We start from the raw sequence: 12,606 nt of genomic DNA, 5'->3' as shown, positions 1-12,606 counted from the left end.
CGATGTTTCTCTCTCAAAAAAATCAATTTAAAAAAAAAAGAGTAATAATAGTGAATAGGTAGCCTGAGCCAGGCTTTATCTTGATTATTTTAATTCTCACAACACTAATATTATCACCATTTATAGATGAGAACATCGAGAACTTTAGAGAGGTTGAATAACTTACACAATGTCTCACAGCAAATGATGAGACTCAGTTTGAATTCAAGCAATCTCAAGCTACCTCATTCTAAACTTCCTCCTACCACACCACTCCAATAATCTCAACACAACCCACACTCATCCGTCTCTGTGTAAGAAAAGGCCCTTTACAATTCAATACCACTATTCATGGAAGAGGAGAGTTCCCCCCTGCTTAAATGGCCTTTGAACCACCTATGAGAAAAACTTTGAGACATGGCCTAAATATCTACTTTCTATGAAAGTCCACCCAAACTCATCCAAACAATCCATCGTGGTCCTAAGATAACTTTGTTTACTCCTGTACTATTGTGCTTACAATGTTATAATTCAATTGCTTTGTCCTTGTTTCCCTCTTTACCCTATGGGATTCTCAATGCAGACACCAAATGAATGCATCTTTCTACCTTCCGCCCTTAACAAATGTTCAACCACATTTGTTGAATAAATCAATGTCCGGACACTGATTAGTTTTGCTTAGTTTTTGTAAAGGGCAAACTAAACAGTCTTATACACATTAAATAAAACAATAAACTTTATAAACTGTAAGAGTGCCTATTACTATTTATAATTAATATGTATCTTTATCATATTACCTATGAACTAACTTGAGGAAAGTGTTAACCATCTATTCAATTAACTTTAATCTAAGGTTTCTCTAATTGTGTGCTTAAATATGAATATTAAAATTTTTGCTTTTTAAATCCAAATTCAAAATTATTCTCCCTTCCCTATAAATGATTTTGTTTATCAGAAAAGTGGTAAGACACACTTTTTTTTTGTTAGCACAATGATATATTCTATAGCTTCCCAGAATTTCAAATGATTTTTTAAACCAGCCATTTCTTTAAATATAATTACTAAGAAAGTTTATTTATTCATTTCAAAGTTTATATAAAATCATGATTGCATAAAGAAGAATTTACAAGATTTAAAATTAAATCCCCTCCTAATACTACTTAGGATTTTTAACTGGGCCACTTACTTAAAGGCACTTAGTAAACCAGCATTGGAAAGTTCTCCAACTTAACAATAATTACTTCACAGGTATGAGCCAATAGTGCCATCCACTGTTCTTATGAATGATCTTTCCCAAATCATTTTCTAGTGCATTAAAAATAAGATGACTTTAAAACTTCATTTGTACAATATGAATAAGGTATTTGGGGATTTCATTGAAGACATCAAAAAAGCTCAAAATTTCAAAATAACTAGTTTTTGGATAAAAATAAAAATGTAACAAATTCAAAATTGCCACAAATACTTCACTTTCACACATTTAATTGTTTGAGATAAGTCTGACTTCAGTCATAGTCCAAATTAACATATTCTTTTCTCTAAAAAATAATCATTTATAGCAAAAGAGAAGTAATTAGAATTATATTCCTACTCAGCCAGAAAAATTTTTCTGCATTTAAATAACACTGCTGTCACTAAAATACTAAAATATTTATGGAGTAAATACTGTGAGCAAAGCACTGCACCAAAAGTTATGGGAGAGACTAAGATTAATTTTAAGTTTATTTCTCATTCATTTAAAACTGAACAAGTAGAAGATTGACAAGCTGATGATAAATGTAAAGTCTAGTACCAGCAACTTACCTGACTAAATAGTACAAAGGATGAAAATAAAGGAAGACTATAGAACAGGGGTCTTCAAACTAGGGCCCGCGGGCCACATGGGGCCCGCAGAGGAGTCTGATCTGGCCCGCCAGGTTTTTTGGGCAGTGAGCGCAGCCGAGGTGTTACAGTAGGAATTAGTAGTTCATATAGTCCGGCCCTCCAGCTCTCTGAGGGACCGTGATCTGGCCCCCACTTTAAAAAGTTTGAGGACCCCTGCTATAGAATATAACAACCTCAAAATTCTAAGCAAATCACTTATTAAAGTGCCCACAATGTGTTAGCCTCCATATTCTGTAGACAACATGTGCCATGTGAGAAAAAAAGGTCCTAAGAGATGATCTAATACATTCTGTCACAGAGCTAGAAAGTAACAGTGTCTGTGATTCCAAACCCAATCACAGAGTTCTGTCCAATGTACCAAGGACTCTAGTGCCTTCTCCAGAAGTGATTAAATAACACAAAAGACAGTAGAAATGGGATCTCATTAGTGAAATCAGTGGCAGTAAAGGTAAGAAATTCGACTAAAATATTTTCCAAAATAAAGAACCTTGTAACAGCACACTGGCCAAGACCAGTGCTTTTCAAACTATCTATAGTGATGGAAGGACTTTAATTTGCAACCAATAATTTTTGGGGCTGAAATACAATGAAATAACTTACAAGACACTGTAGTAATGTTAAACTGCTACAGAGTTTCTAAAATATTTGCTCTCAATTTTTTTACTTGTCACAAACCAGCCATCAATAGTTAATAGCCGCACTTAGTCCACAGACCACAGGTTGGATGACACTGGCTTAAACCATTAAGAATATTATTATGGCTTAGTCCCTCCTCTTCCCTCACTCTAAGTCTTGTGTAGAGAATTTTGGTTGCCTGAAGCAGACAATATTGTGTCATCTGGTTAAAGTGAACCTTTCATGCAAGGTTTGTCTTAACCACCTACACAAGAGAGAATTAGGACTTCGCTAAGCTTACAAGCACAGCTGGACTGTACCACCTTGTTTAATAAATTCTTATTGCAGATTTTGGACTGGGACTTGCTTTCATTAAAATCTGACAGCTGGGCTATAGGGAAGCAACTAATTCTAATTGTTGCTATTACTCTCTATAAAAAAAATTCTCTATTAAAAAAAAAAAAAAACCTAAGAGCTATGCATGGCAAAATTGGCTTAGGTTAATTTGCAAAGTAATATTAAGCCATAATATTAAAATAAGTGAATGACTACAAAGTGTGCTGAATTACTTCTGGAAGATGTTTTATCTGGATATAGTGCCTGTTAGCAAGAGGTGTCATGATGTCGAACAGCTGTCTGTGTGGATGGCACTGGGGCTGGAGAAGCTAGTCTCAGGACGAGCAGATTCAGCACAGGACCATGGCTTACATAATCATGATGTGTGAACAACAGTACAGCATGAGCTGGAAAAATATGAATATATTTTTCTTGACACCATGCAAAGATATTAAGGACTCAAGAGTCATTACTGAATATAGTAATATAGAATCATGCCAAAGAGATTGTAATATAAAACATCCCACATTTTATCTTCCCAAAGTGTTAAAAAATTCACTTTAGTATAAGGATGATCCCACATATATTTAAACTCTGAGCAGGATCTCTTTGGATCCTTAATTCAAGCTTTTTAAGAGCACTTCTAGTTAAATACCTTTAAAGTTGTTTTTATAGAACACAATTTTCTGAAAAGCTGTAATTTAAGATAACATAAAAGACGGTGTGTGAGCTTCTACTTCCCACTGTGTGCTGGTAATGGCATAGAAGAGCTTTCCACGGGGGTGCTGCCACTGAAGAGCCCAGAGGCTGGGACACCTGTGCCTCAAAGCTCTGAATTCAGAGGGCAGAGGAGTCACCGCCTGGAAAGAGCACCACGCTAGGACCTAACTGCACTGACCTGGATGTGGAACAAATGAGCTCCAAATCCCCTCTCACAGGAGCTGCAATTGACACAGTTCACACTCGCCTGTTCTGGATTATTCCAGTCAATGTTACTTACTTCTTGATTTGGGAAATGTTTATCTTTGTATATAGCATAATATCTAATATAATATCTGGTAATATGTAAAGCACATCCTACCTAATAAAAGAGTAATATGCAAATTAACCATCACTCCACTACAACCACAAGCCATGCCCACCAGCCAATCAGAGCGAGTATGCAAATTAACCTCAACCAAGATGGCTGCAGCCACAAAGAGCAGGAGAGAGGCTTGGCTTTCCCAGCAATAAAGGAAGCCAAGCTCCTGCAGCCCTGGCCAGCCTAGGCCTCCACACCAGGCTACGAAGTTTCAATTATAAAGGTAAACAATCCAAACAGAAATGATGGTAGCCTGGGAGCGAGTAGGGGGCTTGGCTATGCTCTAGGCTACATAGTTTCAATTGTAGAAGGTAAATAAATTCCAGATACCAGGGCCTCTGCTTGGGTCACCAGGGGGTGTGACTGGCCTGCAAACCACCACAAGCCCCTCGCCCAGGTCACCCCACGCTCCAAGGGAACCCCCACCCTGATCCAGGACACGCTTCAGGGCAAACCAGCTGGCCCCCACCTGTGCACCAGGCCTCTATCCTAAATAATAAAAGAGTAATATGCAGATTGACCATCACTCCAATACACAAGATGGCTGCCCCCATGTGGTCAAAGATTCTGCCCCCATGTGGACACAACATGGCCGCCACAAGATGGCCAGCAGGAGAGGGCAGTTGAGAAGGACCAGGTCTAAAAGGGAGGGCAGTTGGAGGCAATCAATTCTGCAGGTTTCAATATTTTTTTATTGAAAGAAAGTGAAAACAAACAAATTAGTTTGTTTTCCAAGAGCTAATAAGATATTATAGGGGACCAGGGCAAACATAAAAATGATAGTAAGTTTTAGGTACATAATCTCAAAGAAAATTAGATTCCCCTTAAAGGTCCCTAAACACCATTATTTTATGTCTGACAGATAGAAAATAACAAGACAAGATAAATTTTAAAAGAAAAAGTATCAGTAGAATATTATAGGGTTAAACACTATTTTCTAAAATGTGTTTATCCCAGGGTAGTATTACCCTTCAAACTGGAGATAATCTGATAGTGGCATCTAAAAAATGATATAACTTATATCAGAACTGCTAAGCAGCACTCAACTCTTGGTTTGGAAGAACAAAAATTGTCAAAGTACTGTCAAAAATGAGGACTTTAATAGTGACAAAGAAGGTTTAATAAAGCACAGATTTTCTTTATGGCCCAATATCTGATTATTTATTTATTTATTTATTTATTTATTTATTTATTTTACCGTGTGTCCCCTACATTACCTTCTGTCTCCACACTCCAGACTCAGTACTAGAAAATATTAGCAATTACACACACGGGACACCCTGACAAAAGGGAGCCTTTTTCACCCTCAGCTCACTTCTGCTGCCTCCCTGTTGTCCTGACGACAGCCCTCGGTTGGTATTTCTCTATGTAAATAACCACACGTACTTGCTGAGAGAGAAACATCAATCCGGTGCCTCCTGTCCATGCCCCAACCGGGACTAGGAATCAAACCCACAAACTTTTGGTGTACAGGAGGATGCTCAGCCACCTGGTTAAGGCACAAAGCCCCATGTTCTAAATCATTCTAAAAACCTGATGCTATTCTTGGTTTCCAATCCCACAACCACCACTCAGGCTCTCCCTCCCTCCTGGCTGGGACACTGAGGGCCTCCTAGTGCTCTCTATGTATCCAGCAATCTCTCAGCCCCAATCTCCATTACAACCTTGTCCCAGAATACCCTCCTCCCTAATGCCTAGCTATGATCATTCTCACCTCTGTGCCTTCAGGGGCTCTCCTTTCCCTTTCTCACTCAATTAAGTGAAATTAGATTCTTCACCAAAAGATAATTTATCATCCTATTCCTTACAAAAACTGAAAACTCCAGACAAACTGGACAAAATTATCTACTTCATAAACAATTATATGGTCCACTTCCATGCCTTTGTTGATTCTTTTCCCAACCTACAATTTTCTTCCATACTACCCTAACCTTGGAGCTTCACAGGCTAAAAGAGATTAAGGTTGCAAATATTAAGGTTGCAAATCAACTGACGTTAAAATACAGAAAGTATCTTGTATTATTCAGGGGTCTCCAAGGAGTCACAATATAATCACTTAAAAGTGAGAGAGTCAGAATCAGAGGGAATGTGACTATGGAAGATACAAAGATGGGAGGAGGAGACCATAAGCAAGAAATGTGGGAGGCCGATAGACGCTGAACAAAGCAAGAAAACGGCTTTCTCCCAATAGCCTTGACCTTAGCAGAGTAAGACATGTGTTAGACTCCTGACCTCCAGAATTCTAAGAGTAACATATTTCAAATATGTATTTCAGATAGTTAATAATCAAAGCATGCTTAGTACCTTGGGTAATATTTACTATAACCCTATAGAAAAAAACAGTCCACAATGATAAGCACATTAACCATTCTCCACAATAAAATGCCCTCTTTAAAAAGATTTTAATCAAGGGCATAGCTGTAAAATGAAATCCATGTTTATTACCAAAAACAAGAAGTTAGAATAATATTAAGCAAAGATATAAAACTCTGCTGTAAATGTAAGTGTAATTTGCATACAGGGAGCATTTTAGAGGGCACTATAATCACGTGCTTCACAGCTTTTTCATTTTCCTTTCTCATGAAAATGTACAACTACTTTTCTATGTCACATGTCCAAGATAAAAAACATCACACCTGAATTCATGAAATATATTGAATATTTTATGAGGAAGTTGGACAGCAGCTTACCCAGTATTGATGGAAATGATTTCTATCAGTGGATTCTTTCTAATCTTCGGCAAATCCAACGGTGCTCCCCCCAACCGTTTCCCATTATCCTTCTTCTGACCCAGCAGTCTCACAGAGTGACCTTCAAATAAAGCACATAGACCTGCATTAGCATGAGTCGCACAATTTCACTTTAATTTACTGCTCTCAGCAAATGTGTTAATATTTTCATTTAACTTTTTCTTTCATGAGAAAAAAAAAAATGGAAGAAAAAAAAACACCTAGAGATGTGATCACTGAACCTAATAAATGGTGCCAAAAGGACAAACAGCTGTGCTCATGTCTTACAGTGGAAAGTGCTTTGTTATAATATTGGCATGTTTTACTGCACAGATGAGGGAAACAGAAATATCTTCCGAATGTCTTTCCATAGGTATGAATGCTCACTAGCATAGACCAGATATTACATGAAGCAGGAAGGCTTCACTTGAACACTAGACCTGCTGAACAAGTTTGCACTGTGAAGGGGTAGGAGGTGGGGAGAGAAAGCAAATGCAGATTATCTGGTCAAAGCAAATAGCAAATCAAAGAAGTAAAGAATAAACAAGCTGATTTATTTAAAAAAAAAAAACCCACTTTAGGACTGAGTTTTTTAAAACAAATGTTTTTTAACTTATTTTAAAAAAAACAATACAAAAGAAAATTATACCATTTCTAAAGCGATTATAATTTCAATAATTTTGAAATTTGAATTAATTGCAAGTTGTATAAAAGATGAAATAATACAAAGAATTCCGCTCCCTTCAGATTCCCCAAATATTTTGTTTTTGTATTATTTGCTCATTATATACATACACATTATTTTTTATCACTGTACTAAAATACATCCCATAAAATTTAACCACTGTAAATAAACAATTCAATTATCCATAATAATAAAAGCATGATATGCTAATTAGAATGGACAGCTGAATGACCTTTCAGACGAAGCTGCAGTGGCATGGGTGGAGGTAGAGGCGGTTAGGGTCGATCAGGCGGGCAGGCAGGTGAGCAGATAGGAGCCAGTGGTCCCAGATTGGGAGAGGGATGTCTGACTGCCAGTTGAAGCCCGATCCCGCAGGACAGTTGGACATCCTCCAAAGGGGATTGGATTGGAGAGTGTGCAGGCCAAGCTGAGGAACAACCTCCCCTAACCCGTGTACAAATTTTCTGCACCAGGCCATAGTCTATATATAAAAGCCTAAGCAAGCATTAGAACTGAAAGACCAGTCAATGGTCGCTATGATGAGCACTGACCATCAGGGGGAAGATGCTCAATGCAGAAGCTGCCCCCTGGTGGTCAGTGTGCTCCCACAGCAGGAGCTCCACTCAGCCAGGAGCTGGGCAGGCCTGCAGGGATCAAGCCAAAACCAGCAGTCCAACAACTCCCAAGGGATCCCAGATTGTGAGAGGGTGCAGGCCAGGCTGAGGCACCCCACCCATGCACAAATCCATGCACCAGGCCTCTAGTTTTAAATAAACATATACAGTCATACAATCACCACAAAAACAATTTTAGAACTTTTCTATTGCCCCCAAATTCCCTCAAGCTGATTTACTGTCTATTCCTGCACTCATACCAAATATATCACACTTTATTAATCTGCTGACCAGCTGATAACATTTGATTGTTTACAATTAATACCTTTTATAATAATGTTTCTATGAACATTTGCATATAAGGCTTCAAGAGGATGTATGTATTCATTTCTTTTGGATAGATTTCTACAAGTAGAATCGCTGGGTCATGTGGTAAATTTATATTTAACTTTGTAAGAAAAAATCACATTTTATGAAGTGGTGATACCACTTTATATCCCACCAGCAATGCAAGCAGGTTTATCATAATGTAAATTTTTTGTCAACAACCATTCTTGCGGTCATGTAGTGGTATATTATTGTGGTTTGAATGACTATGTATTTCTATAATTAATAATGAAGTTGAGTACTTCATGTGATTATTAGCCAACTGTATGTCCTTATGGTAAAATGTTACACTAGTTAACTTATGTGTCAACTTGACAGGGCCACACGATGCCCAGCCATTTGGCCAAATATTACTTGAAGTACATCTGTGATGGTGTTTCTGATGAGAATGTCATTTGAATCAGCAGACTAAGTAAATTGCTCTCCCCAACACTGATGAGCCTTACCCATCAATCGAATAGAATAGACCCCATCAGCTCTCCTGATTCTCAGGCCTTTCAACTTGGCCTAAAACTATAAACCAGTTTTCCTAGGTTTTCATCTTGCTGACTTCAGATCTACAGAAATTCTCAGCCTCCATAATTGTGAGCCAATTCCTTAAATATATTACTTTTTAATCTCTCTTTCTCTCTCTCTCTCTCTCCTCCCTCCCTCCCTCTCTCTCTCTCTCTTTCTCCTGTTCCTCACTAATAAAAATGGATACTCCAGTATTGTGCAAAAATTTAAATTGGAGTATTTGTCTTATTACTGAGTTGTAAGAATTATTTATATATTCGGCTTATAAGAACTTAGATATATGATTTTATTTTTCTCTCAGTTTAAACCTTATAGTTTCACATTCACGGTTATTTCTTCTGAAAAGTAAATGTTTTTCAATTGAACGAAGTTTACTTTATGAATTTTATCTTTTATAGCTCATGCTTTGCTGTTATATCTAAGAATTCTTTGCCTAGCCCAAAGGCACAAAAATTTCTTCTACATTTCCTAATAGAAGTTTTACTGTTTTCACTCTGATATTTAGGTCTAGGGTCATCTTTGTTACTTTTTGTATTTCTTTTCCCTCCTCTTCCTTTGTGTTATATGTTGTCACACATATAAATACATAGTTGTATAAATCCAAAAATATACTGCTAAAAACTGCATAAATATACTAAATATACTGCTTAAAATTGTTTTTAAACAGAAAATACTTATAAAATACTTTATTTACATTTAGCCACATAATAACCTTTCTACCACTCTTCATTTCCTCCTGAGAATTCTAGTTATTGGTATCACTTCCTTTCTGCCTAAAGAATTTTTACTATTTCTTTTAAAGGAAATTTTATACTCACAAATTATTTATTTGGAAATGTTTTCATTTCCCTTCATTTGTGAAGGATACCTTTGCTGAATGTAGAATTATCAGTTGGCAGTTCTTATTTTTTTTATAAATACAAAAAATTTCACTGGCTTTGACCTCTCTTATATCTAATGAGAAGCCAATCATTAATCTTACTGTTGTTTGCCTGTGCATAAAGTGTCACTTCTTTCTTATGCTTCCAAAATGTTCTCCATCTTTCAATAGTTTGAGTATGATGTGTCTAGGTGTGGATTCTGTGATTTTCCTACATGCAATTCATAAAGTTGGAAAAGTTTTCTTATTTTTTCCCCCCTGTGTCCTCCCCTTAGGTGACTCCCATAATACACATGCTGTTGTGCTAGAAGTTGTCCCACAGGTTGTCCTGTTCGTGTTCTTCTGTCTTTCAGATTGGTTAATTTCGTGCTGGTCTAATCTCAAATTTAATGCTTTCTTTATGTGCCACCCCAAATCTGCAACTGAGCCCCTCTAATGACTGTTTCATTTCAGTTACTGTACTTTTTCATTCTAGATTCTTTTTATAATTTCTACCTTTTTGTCATTCTGTATTCAAGTCACTGTCAACACCCTTTCCTTAAATGACTAGCATGGTTACACTGAGTGCTAAATCCAACAATTTTGGTCACTGAAAGAAAATTGGTACTGACTGAATTTTTTTCCTCTCAAAATGGTTAAACTTTGTTTCTTTGGATGTATCATAACACTTTGTTGAATAGTGGACACTTCAGTTAATATATTGTAGCAATTCAATTTAGATTTCCCACCTATCACAAGGTTGTTTTTACTTAGTAACTTAACTGGGCTAGATTTATAAAGCCTATCTCTCCACAACATGAACGATCATTAATGTCCCTTTTTAATTTTATTATGCTTGGTTTTTCCCCCCAAGCATGATTTCCCAGTGGTCAATTCTGTATCTGCATAGCTGTTTGTTGAATAATATCAGTTACACATTTTTTCCAACACCATGAACCAGTGAGATTTCTATCAGCTGATGGATCTCTGTATGAGCTGGCAAGGGCATTCAAAGGTAGGGTCATTTTCAAGTCTGCCCCAGCTTTTACTTTCTCCTGGGATTTCCTGGGGCCTCTTCCACCTCCTCTGATGTGCATACAGGCTGCAGAGGCAGGTAAGTGTGGGTGGGGTGGGCACACTCCAATCTCTGCTGTGCATGTGCACAACCTCCAATCAACTGACAGTCTGTACAGATTTCTATCAAGCTTTCCATCACTTTCCACCACCCATAAGTCCCTGTTCAATCCCTGACTAGTCTACCTGTCCACTCTGTGCCAAACAGGCCCGCAATATCAGTGGGGTAGAAACACAACACTCAGTAACTTGCCATCAAAATCTCCACTTTGACAGTTCTCCAGATGTCTTGAGAGCAGCAGTAAAGCTGCTGGTTTTCATAGCCTGCTCTACCCTGTTGAATATTCTTGCACAAAGGACTGAGTAAAGTAAGGAAGGAAAATGCGAGAAGCCCAAGGAATAAACACCACAGGCTCACACTGTTCTTACTCAAAGTTCAGGAATAAACACTTCTCAGTTTGCTGAATACTTTCGGTTGATTTCCAAAGTGCTGAAATGGTTTGTTTTTTGTTTTGGTTTGGTTTTTGTTAATCCTCACCCAAGGATATTTTTCCATTGATTTTTGGAGAGAGTGGAAGATAAGGGAGAAACAGAGAGAGAAACATAGATGTGAGACACACTGTTTGGTTGCCTCTGGCATCCTCCCAGACCACATGCACCCAGACCAGGAACAAGGATCAAGCCTGCAACCTAGGCACATGCTCTTGTCCAGAATTTAACCTGGGACCCTTCAGTCCTGGCTGACCCTCTATCCACTGAGCCAAACCAGCTAGGGCTGAAATGGTTCATTTTAAGCATGTATCCAGCTTGATCACTACTTGTGAAGAGACATGCCACACAATCATGCCACAGCAAACCAAAGCCACCTTTTAAAAAGCAATTATCCTATATAATAAAAGGCTAATATGCAAATCGACCAAACAGCGGAACGACTGGTCACTATGATGTGCACTGACCACCAGGGGGCAGACGCTTTATGCAGGAGCTGCCTCCAGGTGGTCAGTGCACTGCTCCTTAGTGCTGCCTCATAGTCAGGAGAGACTCCCACCACCACTTCTAGGCTCATGGCTGGTGAGCACAGCAGTGGTTGCTGGAGTTTCTCTTGCCTCCCCAGCATTGCTAAGGACCCATCAGGGATGTAGGCCTGCCAGCTTAGGCCTGATCCCAAGCTGGCAGGCAGATCTCCCAAGGGATTCCAACTGCAAGAGGGCTCAGACCACCCTCCTCCCAGTACATGAATGTTGTGCACCAGGCCTCTAGTTTAAAATAACTTCAAATACATAATTACTACAGATATAAGATACTCAGCAATTATATACATCTTTCTTCACCCCTCATTTCAGAAAGATAAGTGCTTAAACATCTCTTATATGCACAGCTTTTCATGATCAGAAGTAATAAAACCATCATTCATAGCCTTTTTGCACTACTCACCTTAATAAGAAACATTACAGACTTCATTCAATCTGAAAATTTTTTCTCTGATGTAGAAACATAGCTACAGTCAAGCAAGCATTTGGCATACCAGATTACTCAGATTTTCAAGATAAGTTGAACTCTTCAATCAGAAGTCCAGTTAATGAAGAGGTGAGCAAGATTGGCATTGATAACATAATAGTTCTCTGAGAAATGCCAAAAGTTCAATAATGACTATGCAAAGGCATGCTATTTTCATACGAGCGTGAGACAAGTTTCATTATACCCTGCTGTGACCAGTATTACGCAGCCTGCACTAATAACATTTGATAAATTATTCATCTTCACTATCTACATGCAAATAAAGGAACATATCTCTGCCTGGCGATATAATGAATTATTTTCCAATCCAATGATTCATTAAAGAGTGG

General features: G+C 38.0%; 1 protein-coding gene across 2 annotated transcripts in view; it reads right to left on the bottom strand.

Annotated features, from left to right (window-relative positions):
• CDKAL1 (CDKAL1 threonylcarbamoyladenosine tRNA methylthiotransferase) overlaps positions 1-12,606 on the bottom strand; it is a gene marked incomplete at its 5' end in the record, with an annotated part of 619,533 nt that overhangs the window by 381,697 nt on the left and 225,230 nt on the right. For both annotated transcript variants that reach the window (XM_084872776.1, XM_084872775.1), the window contains one exon: positions 6,586-6,706. In XM_084872776.1, the coding sequence (XP_084728902.1) occupies positions 6,586-6,706 (121 nt within the window). The remainder of the gene's footprint in view (positions 1-6,585; positions 6,707-12,606) is intronic.

Source organism: Pipistrellus hanaki, assembly GCF_964339955.1.
Source record: "Pipistrellus hanaki genome assembly, chromosome: 2".
Classification (NCBI taxonomy): Eukaryota; Metazoa; Chordata; class Mammalia; order Chiroptera; family Vespertilionidae; genus Pipistrellus; species Pipistrellus hanaki.
This window is presented reverse-complemented; position numbering and strand designations above follow the sequence as displayed.